This window comes from Triturus cristatus, chromosome 3_2 (genome assembly GCF_964204655.1).
Source record: "Triturus cristatus chromosome 3_2, aTriCri1.1, whole genome shotgun sequence".
NCBI classification, from domain to species: Eukaryota; Metazoa; Chordata; class Amphibia; order Caudata; family Salamandridae; genus Triturus; species Triturus cristatus.
This window is the reverse complement of record NC_140584.1, coordinates 32,828,010-32,852,829: the sequence shown is the minus strand read 5'-3', so window position 1 is coordinate 32,852,829 and position 24,820 is coordinate 32,828,010. Positions and strand designations below refer to the sequence as shown.

The 24,820-nt window shown below is 43.0% G+C and overlaps 1 protein-coding gene across 2 annotated transcripts in view; it reads right to left on the bottom strand.

Annotated features, from left to right (window-relative positions):
• Nucleotides 1-1,236: 1,236 nt before the first annotated feature.
• The window catches only part of ST14 (ST14 transmembrane serine protease matriptase), a 264,383-nt gene continuing 240,799 nt past the window's right edge, over nt 1,237-24,820 (bottom strand). For both annotated transcript variants that reach the window (XM_085647218.1, XM_085647219.1), the window contains exon 19: nt 1,237-4,664. In XM_085647218.1, the coding sequence (XP_085503344.1) occupies nt 4,500-4,664 (165 nt within the window). In that variant the 3' untranslated portion in view covers nt 1,237-4,499. The remainder of the gene's footprint in view (nt 4,665-24,820) is intronic.

The window sequence follows — 24,820 nt, the reverse complement described above, 5'->3', positions numbered from 1 at the left end:
ACCTTGGAATATTTATATAGGGTAAAATGTAAAGAAAAATTGGACATCCAAGTGGAGATTTTTTTATTAGGACATAATTTGAGTTTGTTGAATGGAACATTATTTTGCCTGGCAGAGCTTGACTTACTGTGTGTAAAATACTATATCTTTATTAATGTACTCCTTCAACATTATGCTATTTAACCCAAGTATTAATTATGTTTTCAGTGAAGTAAGTACTCAAAAGACTTGGCACATATTCTTTACTAATAGTCTCTAAATGCCCATTTGTTTAAATCTGTAGATAAATGTGTTATGAAGGTTGTAAAATTATGCGAAAAACCAGAAGACTATTCATCCATCGAATATGCATCATTGCAAAACATGTTATCTTGGAATACTAGGTTAGTAGTGAGCTCTATGGATTTAATTAAGTGTCAAAAACCTTATTGCTATATGGCCCGTACAAAAAGGTAACTAATCCAATCTATGAAAACCTTGTGCTGTCCCCTGATTTGGAATCATTTATTGCCCTCTTTCAAGGTTTTAATGTTTAATTCTCTCTGTTTCCACATGTTTTAACAATGAATGAGGAGGAGAACGGGATATATGGTTTAACAATGGGGTATAACTCTTGACTAGGAGTTAGAAATTCTTAAGGACAAATGCACAAATGATTTCACCCTTCAAATAGGTTTTCCTAGAGCCTTGACACTTCATGATTAGAGGAATGCAATACTTTCTCAGTAAGATATTTAAATCATGTTCGGGATTCTTTCTTACATGATGTTTATTCTTCCAAATTTGGATTTTTATGTACTTTGTCACGTCCTAGTCTGACCAGTTTATATATGTAATGCACTTTTGAGGCTTTCTTAAATTCAGAATCCTAGCCCACATATTCTCCCATGACCAACTTAACCCACCCGAAACCAATTATTTAATGATATTTTGTCATAAATGCCAAAATTATAAGTATTTGAAACAATGCTAACCGCTAATAATAATTGCTAAATTAGTTACCCATTTATGGAGCTAATATTTCCAGTAATACCTATACATTCAGGCCAAAAGAATTTTCAGAGCAATGTATCCTGGCTCATCATCAAAAGCCTACTGTGGCATTATCATTTCAGGGTCCTGGGAATTAAGTAGAAGCACACTGTTCCTATTCCTGGCATGACCATATACGTTATCTCAACTTAATAGAATCACTGCACAAAACATTGACTAAAAAAATGTAAACAGAAGACCTAAAACATTTTACTAGAATATATTTTAAACTGAAACCTCATTTTCACAGGACTCGTTATTTTAAACTAACAAGAAAAACAGTAAAGAAAAACATTTTCCATTACATTTACATTAGATACAGAACGCAAAAGAGTTCACAAGAACAGATTTGTTTACCAATTTCATTATCCAAGCACCATCTGAGACACACAAGTGATTACCCCAATAACATAGCCATGCCAATTGCAATAATACTTAACGAGATCTTATTGCATAGGCATGGCTCCATTGTCCATCTCTAGAAACGTGGCATTTGTAGTTTGACTAAAAATGTATTTCAAAACTAAAAAAAACCTCAAGATAAAAATAGCAAATACATAAAACTGACAAGGCACTAATAGTTTGTGCTCTTGTTTACATATTTAGGCACATTTTGGTAATGCCAATCCAGCCTATAAAAAAGGATGGAAACATTTTTCAAGTATTACACATATTTACACAAATCCTGTCCATTGGGAGTTTCCTTCTTTTGTAGGGCAATAAAAATACTGCTTCCTGACACCATCTTTGTAATACAATTTTATCTGAATTCACGTTGTTTAACAATTTGTGCTTTCAAATTTGCAATACAAGAAGTCCCACCAATGTATCCTTTTCCAAACATAATATGCTGATAAACAGAAGATGAGAATTTACATGGATGCCATCTTGCTCTCCCCTGACACCCAGGTTTCTTCTGCAACTATAAAGTGACCCCCAGTCTTACAGAGCAGATTGTGACTTATCAATGAACCTGTAGGCAAGGGCATTTCTTCAATAGCTCTATCACTGTTAAAAAATAAAAACCATGTTCCATCCCCTGCTTCCAGATCACGGACTGCCCTACCACACCCCTACCGCCTACAAAACTAATTAAGATAGGAGAGACGGGCAAGAAGGAAGATAAGCCAAAAGGACATAGCCCATCTTTCTTCATAAACCACAATCCTGCCCTACGACCTTCTCTCTCATCCTATTTACAGTCTTGTCCCCCACCCTATGGGATATTAAATCCATGTCCCAACCACTCATTTGTCATTCCAGTCATTCTTGTTACCCATTTTCTAAGTGCCGAGTTAAATATTGTATGTTACTTTCGAGTATTAAATCATTTCCTTCAAACAATGTTTGAAACTGTACTTTCATGACTTTCAAACCATTTTAAAAAACGAAAATCATTAATCACTTTATTAAATGGGACCTTGAAATGGAGATGCAAAATCAGTGCACTAAAATACAACCGTTCCTTACGGACTGTTCTTATCGTTTTAAAACTCTGTATTACACAAATGTAGTGTTTATGGCCACTGGCATCTTTATAGTCAAATGCAACAAACATGGTACCCAAAACCTGCTGATAGACAAAGGCTGATGCCACTTTCAGCATCTAAAAGCTGATGATTAAGTTCCTAAAAGGCGAACTGAAGCAATTGCCAGCAAAATGGAGGTCACTGTAGGGAAAATCCAGTTGAAATCAGAAATAAATTAAATTAGGACTAACAAACAGTTAAAACAAGACAAGGACTACATTTATAAACATATAATTCCACACAAAAAGCTAATCTTGTAGACCAAAAGGCTATTGCTTTGGTAATAGGATTGTTTTCATAGAAGAGAAAACCTACATACATTGTTGAGTATACAGCATTGAGTGGGCTTATTTTGAATGAGAGGGATAGACCTCCAAACCTGATTTGAAAAGGAGAGCCCTACACTTCATATACAGGTATGCATTCTATTTTGTGTTACTGAAGACCATAACTCATGTCTGCGAAGAGTAACTAGATTATAAGGCCATAGAAATGATTTCCTGATATAAATGGGGTGGTGTGCTTTTATTTCAGAAAGAGGATAATCTACATTTCACTGTTTCTGGTGGAGATAAGAAGGGGATTAGTATGGACCTATCCGTAGAAAATCTATGGAAAAAATAAGTATTTAAGAAAGTGGCGCCAGTTACGGATTCACATGTAAGCTCCTTTCTAACCGACATTCTTCAATGTAAAACAAAATCCACTGGAACGGAACACTCTCTAGGGTTAATGTAGTCTTACATAGTCCCCACAAGGGCCCTAACATGGAAACAGTTCAATCTCAAAAGCATTAAAGTGCTCCTACTTCAGCCTAAATTCACACTTACTATATACAATCAAGAGCACTTAGATTTCACAGCATCCTTTCAACAGCAGACCTGGAGGTGTGAAACTTTCCTGTCAATAGGAATTAACCCTAACCTAAAAGACAAACATTTACTTTCAAGTACATGAACAGCCACCAACTAACCTCTCTCAAGAGCCAACCTGCAAATCAGACAGATGTCTTATTTCACCCATACCACCAAATAAGTTTAGTGTGAATGAGATCGACACATTTTAAACCGTTGCAAATGACCGCTCTACCATCTGCAACCTAGCAGAAAGGCTCTCCGAGCCATAATGTTAATCCACCAAGTCTTCGCTTGTCAGATTACTTGGGCAAGCTGGTCATCAATGCACATGCTCACATTTTGCATTTACTAGCCTATTTCATGTTTAAGGACTGTATATTCTGGACTTTGATCATCAGCAACTGTAACATTCAAAACCACAATAGGTGAATAATAAGTAAAATAAATTAGTACGATGGTTGCAGACCATTGGAGTGTAGAAACCATGCAACAAATCAATTCCATAAATCTAACTCTGGACACAAAGCAATGATATATCTATATTGAAGAGGGGAGAAAGTTTTGTCCCTAATGACCCAAGTATACTGAACCACCTATAAACATTTTTGTAGACCATGTTTGGAACTTGTGCTTTCTTCGTGCAGTGTTGTCCTTTTTCCAGCATTACCATGAATATAAATTCTTTGCTTTGATCTTCAGAAAATAGTTCAAGTCTTGTTATACAGAAACCTTGCAAATCCTATTAGAGTCCCCACATCAGTCTTCATTACTGGCTCCAGACTATTTTGTGGAACACAGAAAGAACTCAATGCTGCTCCTATGCAGCGAGGAGACAATATCAAATCAGATGATGGTAGTAGTTGGGGGAAAGGTGGGAGCTCGATGCTCAAGGATGAAATCAAAGCAGCACAGTCCACTGTACTGGCATCAAGATAATGGTGCAAAATCCACTTGTCTCCATTCCTAATGAGTCACATCATTTAAAAATAAAAATTGATAACAAATATTTTGATAAGCCTTGGCAAATACAATATACCAAGCCACAGAGTAGGAAAGTCATATCCATCAAAATTTTACACAGCTACAGTCCTGTCTGCTGTTTGATCCAGTCTCGAAGCATGGTGACCCGGGTGTAAACACCAGGCTTGTCCCTGCGGGCACAGCCATCTCCCCAGCTGACTACGCCTGCCAGGTAAACTCTGCTGCCGTTTACTTCCACACTTGAAAGAGGTCCACCAGAATCTCCCTGAAATACACAGGAAAAAAAAGGTTAAAAACAACACTAACATGAAATGAGAAACCTATTGCCACATCATGTAATACTGCCAGTGTGTGATAGTAAATTTACAAAACAACTGGCTTGCCTCTGTAACACAGGAAGCATGGTAGGCTTGAGTAACAAGCTGTGTAGAAGGTAAATTGCTGTGCTTGGAATCAGGAAGACAAGTTACATTGTGATATCAACTGCAGCTTGATTTGCATTGAATCTATCTAAACAGTGAGTCTGCAGTAGCAGTATAAAAGTACCCCTTTGTTACTGTGCTCTTAGTCACAAATTAACCCTACAAGCTTTGGTGTGTATCAGGCTCATGTATGCCAAATACTACGGTCATCTAGTTAACATAAAATAATCTGCTTGTTTTTTGTTTAATAATGCAAATATGGAGCACATTAAATTAATTAACGGTGTTGCATACAAGTAAAGACTAAATATACTATCTAATTATAGTTCTTTGTGACTTTATGAAGACATCAAAAGTAATCTAGATGCAGAAGAGAAGGTAAGGGTGTGCCATATCCTCGCTCTCACAATGCCAAAAGTCATCTAAGCACGTACAAAAGGAAGTCAAACTGTCTCCAATATAACTCTGGCTCTCCTTTCGGTAGCTTGACTAGGCCCAGTGCTTAAATCTGCAACATGTGACAGGTTCATTTTGGAATTAGCTAGCACAAAGCAAAGAAGTTAAGTAAACAAAATCTAATGTCCAGTCAGAGAGAGTCCTGTAAATAACATCCGAACGAATTAACATTAACTCGCTAAAATAAGATTTCTCACATAGTCCTACAGCAGGGTAAAGAAAATGCTCAATAAAAACCATGGTTAGGAACAGTATACATAGGTTTATTATAGATTTGAAATAAGGTATATGGAGAAAGAAAAATGTTTAAGCATAATGACCAAGTTTTGTTTGGAATTCTTCTAGGATGATTACATTTAATAGTCTGGTTGGACTTGGATGGGACCTAGCTGAGCCACCAAAACATTTCAAGCTTCACAAATTCACATGCTTTACTTTTGCATCCTTCTAGCAGTTGTTCTCTAAAGCGAGCTTCTTGACCATGGGCATATTAGAAACCAGAACACTTAATTATGAACAGGCAGAATCTGCATTGCTAGGTTTCGCCTTAGAATGTTTTCTGCAATTGATTTTGTATGTCAATCCTTTAATACTGGGCAACTGACGGCCTGCCACACATCTATGTTATTGACTACTTCTATCATAAGAGGAAAAACAAAATACCTGCATTGAAGTTCTAAAAAATTTAAAACCAGAAAGTATTAACATAATGTGGTGTTCTGCTTTGTCATAGGATGTAAGTAACAGTAGTGATATCTAATAATCTATTCCCAGTAAAAGAATAGTTTGAACAAACGACATCATGCACACATGATAGAAGCATTTTAGTGGATATTTCTGGATAATATCACATAAATCATCACACAAACATGCATTAAAGTTAATAGCCAATTTTATTAAAATCACATTCCACAACTTCGTTTAACCACTGCTTTTCACTAGGTTTTTCCTCAAATTTAACATAATGTTTCTCCATTATGTTAATGATATTAAAAACACATCATAGCTAAAATAATCCTTTCATTTGGTAATATCAGCAAATACATAAACGTACGTAACAGATGCTAAAATGAAAGTTTAGGAACACCAGTCTCAAATATTGTATTTGCATTATTTTTTTTAGAAAGCAAAGTGGGAAACGCACTGCAATGCAAAATAGAGCATGATTACAGGAACAAGGAATATTAGTATCATGAGTAGAATGGTTTAAATCAATCACTAACATTTCCCAGATGTCACTCACATGATTACATGTTAATAAAAATATTACAATATTATACAAAAAAATACAATGTAATAATTAGGTACTACTCTATTTTTAATATCATTGGGATGTACACTTTCACAGAGATTTTCTTTTTGCTCCAATTACTCCCTATGGATTTTATAATTTGCATATATAACCTGAATTTGAGCACCGTGGTAGAGGAGCAACTTGCGGCAGCTAAGGCCACGATAAAGCCCCCGTTAGCCACTACTTGGCTTAGTTTTACTCCATAAGCGTTAGCTTACAGTTTGGACGAATGCCCGCACGGGGGTTTGCCCTGATAGTTATACTGGTTTTGTTGTTCAGTTCGCGTGCCTGGCACCACGTGAGTGTTCCTTTGTTTTGTTGTTTTTTAATACAGCGATCCGGATTGACATATAGGGCTCCTGTACCCCCTGTTGGTTGGGTGAACCCCGGTCCCGCCACCTATACAGAATTTAATTGTTCCAAATGGCCACCACCAGTATAATCACATGGAATATTCGGGGCATGCACACGCCAGTGCGTAGATATTCCATTTTCGCTTACCTGCAGAGACACAAGGTGGCCATAGCCCTCCTTCAAGAGACTCACATGACACAGGTAGAAATAGACTGGTTGCGCACCCGCTGGAGGGGTCAGGTATTCGGAACCACATATTCAACGCGCGGCAGAGGTACATTGGTCTGGGTGAGGGCGGGCACCCCGTTCGCATGTATGGAGGTACTGTTCGACCCGGCCGGGAGATATACATTAGTACACAAGCGACTTAATGGGCAGCGCATACTACTAGGCTCATTGTACGCCCCGAATGTTGAGCAGCCATCATTTCTTGCCCGTTTGTCCACAGTGTTAGCGCCATATGCGGGTCTCCCTCGACTGTTAGGTGGGGATTTCAATTCGGTCCTCGACGTGCACCTTGATCAGTCCTTCCCACCCCTCCGTGGTACACAGGTGGGTTCGAACGCACAGGCTCTGACAGATTGGATGTCGCGCTGGGCTTTGCTCTATGTGTGGCGCAATCTACATCCCGAAGACCGCGTCTACTCATACTACTCGGCAGTACACGACCTCCATGTGCGCCTTGACAGGGTGGTGAGCTCCTACCCTTTACTTCCCCTGTTAGATCAGGCTGAATACCTAGGTCGGACACACTCCGATCACAACCCCCTCAGGTTGTGTCTCCGGTGGAGCCATGGCCGTCCCCCGGTTCCCACGTGGCGCCTCCAGTCAGTGGCTCTGGAGGATATGGAATTTCGAGCCTCTTTAGGCACCGCGATAGAACAGTTCTTTGACCTGAACGAGGGCACCACGAGCAGCGAACTGATAGAGTGGGATGCCCACAAGGCCAGCATCAGGGGGCATTGCTTAGGCGCGACGTGGAATATTCCCAACCAACTTGCATTGTCACTTGCTGCCTTGGAATCTCGCCTGCTCTCGTGTGAACGACTTGGGGAGGGCAGCGGTCGAGATTCAGACCAGCTGCTGAGACTTCGGGCGCGCCATGCCGAATTGCTGGAACGCCTGCGCTGCCATAATTATGCGGCCCATTCGGCTCGAGTTCATGCCACGTCAGATAGGGCGGGGAGGCTACTGACCTGGCTGCTCCGACAGGAGACTGTTCACACTCCGATCAGTGCTATACGTGGGCCTGACGGGTCGTTGGTATACACGCAGTGGGAGATCCACCAGGTAATGACGGCACATTACGCATCTCTGTATCGGTCGACGGCAGGCCGGCAGGCCCATGACCTGGACCAGTTCTTGGAGGCTGCTTGCCTGCCCACGGTCCCAGATGAGCACCAGGAGTCACTCGAGAGCCCCCTCACCGCGGACGAGATCAGGGATGCGGTTACCTCTCTGGCCACCGGGAAGGCTCCAGGCCCCGACGGGCTCCCGGCGGAATATTATAAAACCTATCGGGAAACACTCATACCCAAACTGCATACTCTTTTATCTGGCCGCCCTTGAGGAGCGTACCTTACCCGGTTCAATGCGAGAGGCCTATCTGGTTTCTCTGCTCAAGCCCGGGCGGGATCCCACCCAGCTGGGGTCTTACCGTCCCGTCGCATTGCTTAATACGGATTATAAAATCCTGGCGAAGGTGTTGGCGGAGCGCCTGGGGCCAGTGGTACCGGCGCTGGTGCATGTAGACCAAAATGGCTTTGTACCTAAGCGCAGTACCTCTCTTAACTTGCGGCGGTTTTTTCGAGTGGCGGCAGACGGTTCCAGCAGTGGCCCAGGGCGGGCTGCCTAGTTTTAGACCTTGAAAAGGCCTTTGACTGCCTGGAGTGGGGATATTTGGTGGCGGCATTGTCACACTTCGGGTTGGACCTCGGCTTCCTTCAGCTCGCAGCCCTACTGTACAAGGATCCCACAGTGAGTGAGAACTGGGCCGTACATATCTGATGCCATCCCTATTGGCCGCGGCACCAGGCAGGGGTGTCCGCTTTCGCCCCTTCTGTTTGCGCTCGCGATGGAGCCGCTGGCGGCTACACTTCGCAGGGAACTGACTGGCGGCATTCCACTAGGACTAGGTGATGCGACACACCAAGTGTCACTTTATGCGGACGACCTGCTGGTCTTTGTTAGGGACGCGTCTCACATTCCTGTCGACCTGGAGCGCATCTTGCTGGAATTCGAGGCCCTCTCGGGGCTTCGGGTGAATGCCGCTAAGTCTTGCCTCTATGCGTTTGGGGTTGACACCCAAGATCCAAGTTATCGCCTTGGGGGAGTACGGGTGCAGTGGCGACCGGACACCTTTCTGGGTATCCAAATATACCGCCAACCGGCGGATCTGGTGGAGGGCAACTTGGGTAGAGCCGTATCTGCAGTCCGGGCTCAGATGAAGTTCTGGGGTACACTTCCACTTTCGGTCACCGGCCGAAAAGCATTAGTTAAAATGGTGATTTTGCCCCGTCTTCTATACTATTTCGCCAACCTGCCTGTTTATGTCCCGGCGTCGTCCTTCGCAGGATTGGCACGGTCCCTCCGGGACTTCTTGTGGGGTGCCACGCATCACAGGGTCGCGTTGCCCAAACTGTACCTCCCCACTGGCCAGGGGGGACTTGCACTGCCGTGTTTCGAACACTACTATCTGGCTGCGCAGCGTGGCAGACAGAGGCCGTGAGGATACCGCGACTGCGGCGCCCCCCCTCTTTCACTGGCTGACATCCTTGGGTTCTTACATCCGGCTGCGGGGGTGGCGAGGCCTGAGCCTTTGCTACTAGCGGTGGCCTACAAATGCTATCGCCGGTGTCTCCGTCTTACCCGGTCTAGGACCCCTTACGCCCCGTCTATACCGCTCGAGGGCTCCCCTAGCGGGCAGGGGGTGCTTAGTGCTTCGGAACTAGAGGACTGTAGTGCGGCCGACGTTCACACCTTAGGGGACCTCTACCGAGATGGGACTCTTCTTTCATTTACCGCCCTGGTGGAGGAGACAGGGATAGCTCTGGCCCACTTTCTCCGCCACCGGGCCCTAATGGCGACGCTCGCGGGCTGTTGGGGAGACCTAAGGGAGGAGCCAGCGCAACATTTAATGGTACAATACCTTCATGTTATGGGGCGGGGGAGACACCTGGTTAAATGGTTCGCGGCGTCGCTGCGAACACAAACGGCGCTGAGTTTGGCGCCGCTGCGTGGTAAGTGGGAGGCAGATTTGGATCGACCCATTACTGACAAGGAATGGGATGGGGTACTGCAGGGCCCGAAGAGAGTTCCCAGGAACATGCGCTTCCGCCAAATACAGTTCTTCATCTTACACAGAGCATATCTCACGCCCGCCTCTATTAATAGATACTTCCACCGTGCGGATGCATGCTGCCCCCGCTGTGCGGAACTGGATGTTGGCCTGATCCATATGCGGTGGAGCTGGCCTGTGCTAAGCGCCTACTGGCAGGCAATACGGGAGGCGCTCTGCGAGTGCACAGGTCGTGATATTCCATTCTTGTGGTCAGCTTACTTATTACACCTTTTCCACAGAACACCCTCCACAAAAGTCACCTCTTGATTCATAGACCTGGGGATTGTGGTGGCGAAGCGGCTTCTTACCAAACGTTGGAGGGCGGCTGCCCCTCCACACACGAGGGCATGGCGCGGCTCCTTCCTGGTCTGAGCTAGGGCGGAGGGCGTGGCCCTCCGGAGGGAGGAAACACTGGGTCTTAGGATGACACCCATAGCGGCCCAGTGGGAGGTGTTGTTACAGACCATGCGGCAGTTGGGGGCGGATGCCGCAGAGGACTGTTGGGGGCGCACCGAGGGAGCCGCTCCGGGTGGTGGGGAATTGGTCTGTCCGGCAGAGTGCCATGACACACGGCAACGTAGATCTAGTCAGAGTGGCGAGGCATAAGAACAAACGCAGCGCAGTCTGTACAGCGACTTGAAAAGGAGGTGCGGGGCTGGGGGATGGGGCGACCCAAGGGGTGTTGGGTGGATGATACTTGGACAAAAGCCGGACACTGCTGCTGTTATCATTGTTGTTGTTTTGCAGGGGCGATAGTTACCCAACTGTTTAGTCCCGGTTATTGATATATAAATCTGTTATCTGTTTATGGAGAAATGCTAGGGGAGATTGGGTGCAATAGTAAAACTTTCGCCTTAGGGTCACCCCTTATGGGGTAAGGCTCCGGGATGTACAACGGTTCAATGGTTAAAGTCACTGTCGCGGGGGCCTTCATTGTGATAAGGAATCAAGAGGTGCACCCATCCTTACAGTCATTTGTATGCCAGTATGAATACTTAACTATGAGTTAAATGTCGCTGCACATTATCCTGTTTCATGATTTGATGTATACCTTTCAAAACTCAAACAGATTTCTAAATAAAAAAATAAAAACTGAATTTGACCCCAAAACGCATTAATGTACCAATACTCCTAAGATAATTTTTTAGGGAATTGAGCCATGATACATGCATCATAGCCTCCAAACCACAAACCTAAGTCAAAATCCTCTAAGCCGCTTGTAGTTATTGCGATTTATTATTTAGAGAAATTAATACCCGAAAGTCAGTTCGGTCCAATCTACTGTTTCCGATATATGGCAAAGATTTATTGTGATGATGAAAAATGTATTTTGAGGGCGATTGTGTCCAATAACATAAAACAAAAATGATTTTCACACTTGGATGGCTTCTAGTTCCTCTAAACCACTTACCCTGAGGGCACTAGTAACTATCAGAAACTGTTGTGCAAAAAAGAAAAAAAAATTGTTAAATCATGCTTTTCTGGGTTTGTAACCACACTTTTGGGCAAATACCACTACTGGCATGAGCCTTAAAGGTACATCTTACAGACAATGAGGCCCAATTCAGACAGGGATTGAAAGCTACCCACGAGTATGCAAAGGTATTGTCTTGCTCCAAGTTTTGGTAATCCACAAATATTTCAGTCATCCTAGTTGTACGGTTTGAAGCAACCCTCCCCCTCAGATTTTGAAACATTGGCATGGAGGTGTGTACCAACCATGTAGCAAATGTAAGCATTCACCAATCTTTGTAGACTCCTTGGCATATGCAAGATTAATAAGGTTATCAGAATACAGGAGAGGAATGAAGCAGTAGCTAATTTTTGTGCATAAATAATCATCCTGAATGAGATAAGACCTAAAGCCATTTGTATAAAGATTAAACAAAAATGGTGTTAATATACACCCTTGCCTTTTATTATATTATCTCACACAAGCTGAAGACCTTCTACGCAGTATGAATCAGTGCCATTAATTCTGGGGCAAACCCCTTCAATTTAATATGAAACATAAATCCCACTTGGCCAGTCAAATAAATTACAGCGGACATACAATAGGATAGCCACTTAATTTTATTATTTAATCTCTTAAAAATGTGTTGAGTGTGAGATACAAAAATAGCATAATCAGTTGCTTTTCTTTAAAACCATGACACTTTTACAACCACTAAACTCGTACTTCATACAGTCACACATCTCAAATCGTACTTACGAAGACACTTATCTATTATGTTCTTTGATACACAAAAACTACAAAACTACTAAGCAAGAAGAGAGATACAATTTATGAATATTTTCTTGCTGTGGATGGTATGGAACAAACATGAATATGATCACTATCTTGCTGCTGAGGCAATTACTAAGTATGGTCAAAGCGTATTTCTATGTTGAGAATGGAACATGTACCTTCTTCAGGATCACAGTTTATTCAAAAACGACTGCAACACATTGCAAATAGATATTGTTGCCCATTTAGGGAGTATGTCCCATATATTCTTCTCCGAGTTAGGCACCAATAATGGCCTCATACTGCTGGATAAAGAAAGGAGTTTACCAAGTTTTTTATCCATAGTAGTAATTTCCTTTGAATTTAAATAGTTGTCTTCTTTGTTAATGATGGACTGTAAAGGTTACGTCTACTGCCTCTCCATCTGTATCGCCTGGTATAAAAACCCTTTTTATCACCATAATGCACAGAATCAAGCTACTGCCCATCGTTAAAAGCAGTCTTTAAATCCATCGAGGCAATACATATCTTACCAGGCTTAGTTTTCACATGTTTTTCCATAATAAGATACATGTTTAGATGTGACTCTGCTAAACCACAGTCCTCTTTGGGTGATATCACATGAATATATAGCACCGGGACACCTCCGTTGGAGGTAGCTGTGCGCTCTACAAATATCCAAATAAATAAAATAAAAAATATATCACTTTGTGTTTAATCTTAACGTTCTTATGCTTGATTTTGGCTATTATTTAGATTTTGACCTCATACGCCTTGCGGCCCCCGCTTCGCGGGAGCCGCTCATGGGAGCACTGTTGTTTCTGGGGCAGAGAAGACATGAAGGACTGCGAGGACCAGCAGCCCAGTCCACCACAGCTGCAGCCTCTTCCCTCACGACCCCGCCCCCTGCCTGGACACCTCATACGCCTCGCGGCCCCTGCTTCGCGGGAGCCGCTCGTGGGAGCACTGTTGTTGTTTCTGGGGCAGATAAGACGTGAAAGACTGCGAGGACCAGCAGCCCAGTCCACTACAGCTGCAGCCTCTTCCCTCACGACCCCGCCCCCTGCCTGGACACCTCATACGCCTCGCGGCCCCCGCTTCGCGGGAGCCGCTCGTGGGAGCACTGTTGTTGTTTCTGGGGCAGAGAAGACGTGAAGGACTGCGAGGACCAGCAGCCCAGTCCACCACAGCTGCAGCCTCTTCCCTCACGACCCCGCCCCCTGCCTGGACAGATATAACGTCACCACACGGACGCAACGCAGGACGCGTGCGGGCGAAGCCCGGGCCAAGGGCGGGCCCGTTCTAGCCCGTTACAGACCGTGTGAGACCGGACCACCCCTCTTGGGTTTCTCCTAACTGAGGTATCTGTACAATTGATCGCTATTCCAGGGACACATTACCGTAGTACACTTAGGATTATGGCAGCCAGGGAGACAAGAAGCAAAGCTCACTCGTCCAGTGTAACGATGGCGGGCACTTTGGACTGTTTTCTGATCAGAGCTAATTCTCTGATATCAAATGAGATTACTATTCTGGAACGTCGCCTCTCGCAGGGCATTGATAATGCTAAAAGATCTTCCCTTGGCCACATAGCTAATGCAAGAACACCTGATAGGTGTACTATACCACCTAACCCCGTATCTAACAGCGACCGCTTGGTAGTAACTACCTTGCCCGATTCCGGCCGTTGCCCTGGATCGAATAGAGATTCTATATTGGCTACTATTGATTCCAGTATAGTGCCCCCCCTACTGCTAATGTCACGCCTGCCAGTGGGTGTGGGGCTAGCACCCTTCAGTTACGAGGCAAAAGGGAGGTGGCTGTTCCAAAAAGAAAGCGAGGTCCACAGACAGGGGGTGGTAAGAAGGCAAGGTTATCTAACTCCGCAAACCAAACTAATTCCAAAGGCCGGGCAAAAAGTAAGGTGATCACTCCCGTAGCTAGTGAACCTCTTAACTTTCCAGTTCAGAGTCCCTCTGTATCACAGCCTTCCACTATAATCATTAGTGACAATATCCAGGCAAGGGCTGACCCTCAAAATTAAGGCTTTGGAAGTATCCTGAAATCTTTGCTGGACCCTCTGATCGCCAGACAATCAAATTGATCTTAGGTTGGCAAATATAGAAAGGGCCATTGGGCCTAGGACAGACCACCCACAAACTGTAGAAACTACCGAAAGGAGGAGGGATGTTAATGTAAGAGGTGTACATCTGGCCAACTCCCCTTCTCTAACAACTTTTCCAGTTTTGGTAAATCCCCCTTCTTAAGCACAGGACCTCTCAAAAAGGAACACTTACTCCTCTCTTTCCTCCTGTCCTGGGGTAATGGCAAAAAAGTCTATTGTAAATATTGAGAAAAATGTTTGGAGGGCAATAGACTGAGGAAGGAACTGATAGTAAATCTACCCCCGGAAGCTGCTCCCCTGGTAGTGGTCCTAGTAGGAGTTCCCGAACCCACCAATACAGGAGTAGAATCTTTTGCTTGACTAAAAAATAAAGTAGCTAGCTGGCTAAACAAACACAGACCCCTACCTCCACAGATTTTTAGTGAAATCCTGATGATTAGAAGGGTCTCATGGCTGGGATCAACTAAGAAAATTATCAGCGGCGACTGTATTGTGGTCAATTTCAGGGACCCTGGGGCAGTTTCCCACATTCTTAATAGCCCGTTTTACGGGGAGGACTCCATAATCCGGACCCTTCCACTGTCTTTCTTTTATCCACCCCATGTTAGATGCTCTGACATGGGAATGGAAGAGGGTTGGACAAGGCTGGGACGTGGAAGCCATTCCAGAGGGAACAGGAATAACACACAATATTCTAATAGGTCTCCTCAATATTTGGATCAAAATCGGTTTAGCTGCTTGAATGAGGTTGACTGACTACGCGGTAACTCCAATTTGGGGAGCTACCTGAGGGCGAGTGCTACCAGTACCAACGATTCTTCTCTGCATGATCGATTGGCTACATGTATGAACAGGGGTGGACCTGCGGGAACAGATAGTGCTCAGAGTGCCCAGCCAGGGGCTTCTCTGGCCACTATCATCCCCGACGGTCAGCCCGGGGCCTTAGTGGAATGTCGTATGGTGGAGATTAAAACAATTACAGAGGGAAATGCTGTATCAATACTGGAACCTATACCCATCCCCGCTCCACTGACAATTTTGTCGTGGAATTTAGCAGGAATAGGAAATAAAATAATGTGTCCCGAGTGGGGCTCGTTTATAGATAGGAATGATATATGCCTCTTCCAGGAAACTTGGGCTAGGGAGGAATTCCATCGGAGTGGCTTTGTTTCATTCTCAGTCCCGGCAAGGTGGGGGGGGGGGGGGGGGAGGGTAGACCGTCTGGGGGCTTAATAATCTGGGTGCGCTCCCACCTGGGTTGTCGAGCCAGGGTTTTGAATACGACATCGGAAGATCTCCAGTGTGTGACTCTAGAATGGCCGAATTACTCCAAGCTTGCTTTGGTCAATGTGTATTCAAGGCCTGTGAATATTACATCGGAGTCTGGAACCATCGAAGAGCTCTATATATTTTTAAATACGATTCCCCAGGGCACTGCCTTTCTGCTAGGGGGTGATTTTAACTGTCATTTTGAGCCGCTTTGGGTTTGACGGATAGTGGTTTTGTGGAGGGGGACGAGTACTGGAAAATTTCCCCAGTAGTGGGCCCTTCACCCAAGTCATGGGCGCCTTTGGCTGTCCAAATCATGGCCCTAACTTTAAAGCATTCAATTAGGGCTTGCAATGGCTGCCTAAAATCAGATATCCCCTCTAAGTGCACTTTCAACAAGCCCGGGCAAGAGACATGCTTGGATTATATATTTGTTGAAAGTTGCGCATGGGATAAGGTCATTGATTTTAGGATAGAAACTAGGGAAGACAGCGACCACAATCCGTTGATCCTAGAATTTCTATCCCTGGGCAACCCCGAAGGTTTATGTAACCCAAATGATGATCTGGATGTCAGGTGTCATTTATCCAGTAACAGGCGTAGGGTCAGGTGGGAAAAAATAGTCACTCAACCAGCGTCACTGGCAGAACTTTATGAGCACGTAATTCCGGTTTTGGAGGCAATCGGTTCCTTAACGCTGCAGCATCCAACTCCCGAAATATATAAAAAATGTGGGGATTTCAATCTGTAATTAACTGTTATTTTGGCTGATGTTCTTAATCCCATAGCGCCCAAAGAGAGAAGGAGAGGTAACAGACCTACTTGGTACAATACTGCCTGTAGGAAGTCAAAAACAGAACTTCAAGGCAGTGAAGTCTAACAATAATAAGGCGCTAATAAAACAAAAACGATCAGAATATAAGCAGCTAATATACCATGCCAAGATGGAGTGGGACAATGATAATTGGGCTAATTTAACTACTGCACTAAATTCAAAAGACTCCCGGAAGTTTTGGCAAATTGTTAATACGGGGTCGTCTGATCCTCTACCGGCAATTGTACCTAATATTGCTGCTAATGTCTGGGAAGATCACTTCTCCTCCCTCTATGGAGGTGACCACTCTACTAATAATATGGAGCAGGGGCTAGAATTGTTTAATTCCACTACTGATCTACATGAGGACGAGTTTAGGGTAGAAGAGGTCCTTGCTATACGATCTAGATTTCCAGCCGGCAAGGCGCCTGGGCTGGCTAAACTCCCTGGTGACCTCTTCAAACACGAACTTAAGGTTTGGGCCCCTTATCCAACGGCTCTATTTAATGCAGTCCAGAGGGGTATGGCGGTACCTAGCACTTGGCTGGCGGTTGAGATAGTCCCAATCTTTAAGAAGGGCTCACCTCTCCTCCCAGCCAATTACAGGCCTATCAGCCTTCTTGATGTACCTAAAAAAGTTTTTGCAAGGCTGATCTTAGATCGCCTTTGGGACTGGATAGAAGAGTCTTCCATTCTAAGCCCTTACCAGGCTGGGTTTAGGAAGAACGTGTCTACTACGGACCAGATTTTCCACCTGACCCTGCTATTTTGGAAAATTGTTAAAACTGAGGGTGGCTCGCTATATACTGTCTTTGTGGACCTCCGTGCGGCGTTTGACCTGGTCCCCAGGGTCAAACTATGGTCTGTCCTTTTACAACTTGGCATTCCTGTTCCCCTATTGAACATGATAATTCAACTTCATAGGGGAAATTTCGCACAGTTCAGGTGTGGGAAAAATGGTGCTTTAACATCTAGATTTCCCGTTGACAGGGGAGTCAGACAACGGTGTGTTTTGGCTCCCACCCTGTTCTGCCTCTATGTCAACGGAGTATTTACACATCTCAATGAGGTCATAAATAGTGATGCCCCCAAGCTCGCTGGATGTCGGGTACCTGCGATTATGTTCGCAGATGATACCCTACTACTTGCGAAGTCGCCGATGGGCATTCAACGAGGGTTGGATGGATTTGAGATATTTTGCCTCGAGCGGGGCTTAGAAATAAATACTCTCAAAACAAAATATATGGTCTTTAATCCACCAGTAACGACACGCCCCAACCCGAGCATAGGGAGAGCTACCCTAGAAAGGGTCCAGACTTTTGAGTATTTGGGGTTCACCTTAAATGAAACAATGACATGGGTCCCACACCAAATCAAAGCCCAACTTAAACTAGCCCAAGCAGCGGGGGGGATTATAAGACTCCTAAATAAATAATTTGCCAAACCAATTGGCCCACCCCTTGAAATATACAAACTACAGGCAAGGGGGGGGGGGGGGAGTAATCTATGGTGGTGAACTCTGGGGCTCTTATTGCCGTCCAGAGATCACAGTCACAGAAAATAAATTCTTAAGGCAGTTGTTGGCCGTCCCCCCCAGTACTCCTTTACTGCCACTGAGACTCGATCTGGGTCTCAGACCTATAGATGAAGAATTGGGTCTCAAACCTCTAACATTCTGGCGGAGGATTTGGATTACCCCAGAGCTTCAGGACTAAAGAAAATAACTTTTGGAAGTCCTAGGGTTCCCTAACGCTGGGAAACATCCTTGGCTGAGGTATGTGAAGGAGGAATTGGGGAGAATAGGCCTTCCGCTGCTGTGGTCTGACCCGGCGACAGCATGTATTAGTGTTTCACGCAAGCATTTGGCTAACTTATATTACGAAGCCAAACTAATTGCCTCTGTACAGAAATCCCAAGCTTCCATTTTAACACAAACTTTCCTATTGTTTAAAGATCTTTATCATTTTGAGGATGTTTTAAACGATATTAGACCATATTTTACAAGAAAATTGTATTTGCAGTGGAGATACGGTACCTTACCTATAAGAGCCTTTACGAGTAAATGGTCTCCGCTCTCTCCAAAAAACTGTCCTGGTTGTGATGTCGATCAGGAAACCGAACTGCATATACTATTTTTCTGCCCTGCTTACAAACAGCTCAGAAGGTGCTGGATAGTTCCCGTCTGCAAAAATTTGGGGTTCAAGCACTGTATGCACGCTTATCGGATTTTTAAAACAGACCTAACTCCTGTAATAGTTTGTGCTGTGTCATCATTTTTGGCAGGTTTGTGGAGGAAAAGAAGGATTTGTGATAACCTTGCTTGAAATTATATCCTCCCGTCATAGTGTCATAGCTGCCATGAAGGTCTTTTAAAGTCTAGATTGTATGGAGGTATCGTATAATGCTGTATGGTCTTGTATATTTGCACTAATCTTGTCGATTTTCCTTTTTTAATGCTAACTGTATGTATACTTTTATGACTAATGTCGAAATAAAGATTGATGATGATGATAACGTAGGGCATTTTCCTGTGTATGAAAGTGTATATGCAGGTTTCATTTCATGTATGCATGTTTTTGCTTCTGTACATCTCACATGGGGCTTCTTGATGTCCAAAAGGTTATTACCCGGTAAGAATGTGTTCATGGCATGTAGTGCTGTAGATTCACATGCTCTGCATACTTACACCACCTAGTGTTTGGTCCGGATGTGTGTATTTGTTTATTCCTCGAAGGAGTCTTTCAAGTCACGAGCAAAGGGGCTATCCCTCTTGCTGATATTGCACATGGGCATTGACTCCATTGTTAGATAGTTTTTTCCACAGGCAGGTGAGAATGGAGTGAGAGGAAGTATTAGTAAAGAGATGTCAATGCAAATAAAATAGTGTAAAGGAACTACAACTGCCACAGGTGTCTGAGGAGGAGGGTGAACGCATGTGAATCTACAGCACTACATGGCACGAACAGATGCTTTCAGGTTAAGTAACATATTCCGTTCGAGGCATCTGTGGCTGCACATACACATGCTCCATCTGTATAGACCGTAAAGCAGTCCCTCTTCAAAAGCAGTGGCTAACCTGTAGGTGTTGAAGTTATTTGAAAGAGTATGTAGCACTGCCTGACCTACACTGGCTTGTTGACGTGCTAAGACACCCACACAATGTTTGGTGAAAGTGTGTAGAAGGCCCTCCTTAAACTGTGAGGGTATGGATGAAAGGATTTCTCTGTGGAGTAAATGTTTTCTCATGGCAAAAGAAAATATAATAAGAAGGGCAACTGCACTACCGGGCAAAATATGTTAGAATTTTTTTTTCCTACTGACTGTAAGAATAAATCAAACTAATCTACCAATAATATTCCACTTACTAAGTGCATTACTCTTATACAATCAGTTTAAATCAAAGATGATAATGCTATACATTTTTTGGGAACAGATACACAAACTATAGATTATAAAATTCAGTATGCACAATGCAAATTAATTTATTGTAAGATTATCAATCAAAAATCTTTATGCGGTCCAATATTAGACCATAAAAGCACAATTGTAAACATATGAGAACATATCACTCATGAAAACACACATTAATTCAATTCTTAAAATCAGATAATGGTATTCACATCTGAAATCCAGCAACCAACATGTTATTTGATGATGCATATTTTTTTCTAAAATTAATTGCCTGGTTAATAAAATTTTAAACTGCAAAACAGATCAAAGGGGACAAGATGTTGTAAAAAAAGATCAAACCAGCTTGGTGTGTTTTAAATGATCTCCAATGAAGGATAGGACATAGGAACCATAATCTGGGAAACAAATACAGTGTGCAAAATAACAAGGTGCTTTGAAGATTGGCAGGAAAGCACCTCACTGGGGCAGTTAGGTAAAGAAGCGAACCAGGATCCTGTTTCAGGGAAGACACCTAAATAATAATTCATGTTAACTCTAAATCGATACAGATTAAGTCTGTGTGTTTGGGCCTTTATCCATAGTAAATAGGGCTCCATGCCATTAGTGGTTGAAGGTGGTATATAGGATTGGACAGTTACCATATGGAGGGCTTTTCTAAGTCGTACGTTTTTTTCATGTTCTAAATATTTTTCCTTAATTTCTGTCTTGGTGTGGGAATCAATTTGCGTTGCATTTTTCCAAAGATTGCTCAATCCTAGGACCTGAAGGGTATTTTTAACATACTGAAGACAAGGAATGGCTTGCGCATTAGTATGATTCACACAGACTTCCATTTTCCTACTTGTAAAGTTCAATTCAGGTGTTATCCTTAGCTTGGCTCATTACAGGATCGGAGCCCAACCTACAAGGTCTTCTAGGAAAAGCCAACCCTGCTTCATAGTGGTAAATGAGGCTCGCAATAGATCTGGGAAATCCTAGAAGCTTATCTGTTCTCCACAGACTGTAAGGTCTTTGCGGAGGTATAACCCCCTACCCCTGGCTCTGTATGTGGCCTCCAAAAACATTTCTTTAGGGGGGCTTCTGCCCCAATTGCTTGGCAAACCTGAATACCATTTCACACGCCATCTCCCTCAAATGTGACCTCTGGTTAGCATTACCCCCCACCAACGCATATTAGTATCAAATAAAATACCCAGGTAGCTAAAATGTAATGATTATGAGAATACTTCCCATTGAAAAGTTTTTAGAACAAGTGTTCTTTGGGCTACAGGTCAGGATATAAGATTCTTATGATTAACCTTGGGTTTCAACCCCTCCATAAAACTTATCTAAAAGCACCTGTTGGCCATTGGCAGTGCAAGCTAGGAGCTCTGCGTCATCCACGTACATATGGACAGAGACCGGGCACGAGACAATATTGGGAACATCAGGAGTAGAGACACATAGAAAAGTATCTAGGGCATGAATATAACATATGAATAAAAAGGGGGCCAGTAGACAGCCTTGTCTAACCCCCCGGGTGACTTGGATGGGAGAAGTCTGGTCCCCGAGCTGGGTGTATTGTACCCTCATAAAAGTCTCTTGATGTGAAAAAAAATTTAAACAATCAATAAAAGAGGATCGACCCCGGCACACCCCAAAATTTCCCACAATTTATCTCTATCAACTAAGTCAAAGGCACAGGAGAGGTCTATAAAAAAGCCATGTGAATGGTTCCTCTCCTGGCCTTGACATACTTGCCTAAGATAAGCGACAAATTTAGCGCTTGCTCTGAGGTACCTTATCCTGGGCCGAACCAATATTGGACTTCCGTAAAGAAGGATTTTTTTCTCCGCCTAGGCTTCCAGCTTCCCAGGGATCACCCTCCCAAATATTTTAACAGAGGAATCAAAGAGATTGGCAGTGGGGCCCAAAGGTCTAATGTGAAGTTAAAGAGCTCTGCTGGGAGTCATCTGGGCCTGCTGTAGTGCTAACAATAGCTTTACCCACTCCCCCCCTCCTCCCCCCCGGTAACAGCCTTGCTGAATTCTAGGAGGGTCGTGGAAGTGGCGGCAGTGGTGCTACAGAGGCTACTTCACTTTGCTCTGGATTAAAAACTTTTGCAAAATGAAGTACTCAATACTTCTCCAAGATATGGCAATCAATGCTTGAGGACGTGTTTCCAGAGAAGAAAGGGCGATTTACTATCTCCCAAACGGCCCTATTGTCCTTGAGGGTAGCTGCTCATTCCAAATCTTTCCAGGACTTAAATCGTAGGTCGTTATTTCTTTTTTTCAGTTGCCTGGGTATAATTGCATCTCGCTGCTCGAACCATAGTTGGATCCCCTGGAATGAAATTGGTAACTTATTTTAAGACTTTGCAAGCTTTTGTGCATTTGGGATTAAACCATAACTGTTACGTGAGGACAATCTGCGACTTCTCTATTGTTAATGTGTCAGAAATGTATTTACAAATAGTCATAAAGTTATCCCACACAGACACTGAGTCTACATCTTCTGAAAGGCAGCTTACAATCTCTGCATACCTAGTTGAGATGAAGTCTATGAGCAATTTGTCAGGATCAACATGTTGCCATTTTCTGGGCACCCCTTGATTTAATAAGTAATTTATAGGTGGAAATTTTCTGAAGATTAAAGGAACTTGAAGGAAAAGGGAAAAATGTGCAACAATTAGAGGATGATCTATGAAAAAGGGGAAGACAGAATCTCATATTTGTTCAGCAAGGGGGACAGATCATCTGACACTAGAATATTATTGATTGAGCTGCCTTTATCCCTCTCCACGAAAGTCAGGATGTACGTAGAGGGACCACCAGTTAATTCGGACACAAAAAACAAACAGTTAATTAACATCACTTTTGTCCACAACTCTCCATAAGGAGAGTGCAAGAAGTGAGACGCATGCTCACCCTGCCCATTTATAAGACCACATAAACGGTTTCAACTATACACACTTTTGACAATATTAAAATCACCTGCTCATATAAGTGACACTACTGTAGGTTCTTTATTCATTAGTTCAATAACCATAGACTCCAAGTTCTGAAAAATCTTCATGGGTTGAGAGACAGAGAAGTTCTAATAACAATTAATGAAAATTATTTTAAACAATTTGGCATTGGAAAGCCTTAATATCTGGTAGTAAGAGTTAGTAATTGAGACATTAAATCATTTGGCACCATCAGACCGGATGGTCTGTGCAGTACATTACAAAACCCAAATCACACTGGTGGTCACCTCTGTTTAAGGTGTTTGAAAGGATGTGGTAATTTGTGGGCTTGCCTGATATCTGGCAGGGATCTTGCATAATAACTCAAAAGAAGGTTTACCTGAGTGACCGTGCAAACTACAGACTTAACTATGTTAATCCCCTTCTAAGATACATGTGACATTTCTACAAACTAACTATTATCTTCGGTTTAAACAAGATTAATATTCCCATAACCTGCTGAGCTTTATAAAAAAAGATTGTTTAAGATGCAAAATGCAGCAGCTCTTATGTTTATGGCTGTTTGTTAAAGAATAGTGATAATCTACTACATTGTGCATTTTTGTATCACCTCTGATAAGGTACACAACTACACTTTATGGCAGACATTATTAGAGTGCTTATGTATCTGTGTTGTTTTAATAGTCATTTTGATATGTGACCTTTATCTGGATGCCAGAGCAGCCATTTACCAATGACACCATTATGCATGGTGAGTGCAGCACACTCTCGTCATGCTCCTCTTTGAACTGTATGTGTAAAGTTTAGGAAAGTGTAGCTCTTCCCTTTTAAGTATGGGAGTAGAAAGTTTACCGCATTTTATAAAGAGGATGACATCCTGTGGGCCACATTAGGCATTATCAGAACTTTCTTGGCTGCAGTCTTAAAATTAAATGGACTCAAAACCTAAACAATGTTTTTTGAAATGCCACTATAAAGGGGTAGATGAAAGGTCAGTGAAACATAGTTACTCCATATTAAAACCTGAATGTATTTGTGGACTCCGTTTCATAAAGAGATGTTGTAGGTTGTGGAGAGGGATTTAAAAGCAAAGGCAATTAAGGCTGGGTGATTTCTTGGTTAGATTTTACAGTGCGAATGATTCACATTAGGCTACAACTTTGATCAAAGCCTATAACAGCAAGGTTGACCAATATTATTATTGTTTTCTACACTGGCTTCGAAAAATGACCAATTCTATAGACAATTAGTTGTAGGCCATTTGGAATGGAACATATACATCAGTGGTTCTTAACCTTTTGACTTGTGTGGTTCCCCCACTTTGTCATTATGTGAATTCGGGGACCCATTCCAGAGTCATTACTGGAATCTGGCCTATCAACTTAATTTTGAGCTTCCAATTTCAAATTCCTTCACATTTTTAGTTTTATTTTCTTATTATTATACACTTTCTTAATCTGTTAATATTATCTAATTTTCTAAGCTGTGGTAGGCTCCCTGAGTAGGTGTCGCGGATCCCCCAGGGGTCCCCAGACCACAGGTTAAGAAGAACTGCTGTACTACATGATTGTGACAATGTTGTTTCTTATAATGAAGAGGTTATCAAGGCCTTAAATAATTTAATTACTGAATTGTTAAGATGACGGAGAAACATTTACATTTTGAAATATAAAAGTGATAATTTCTACACAAATGTGGATACCGTAAAATATTATTTTCTTTCACTTGACTGATATCGAGTTAATGGGGTTTATTTATA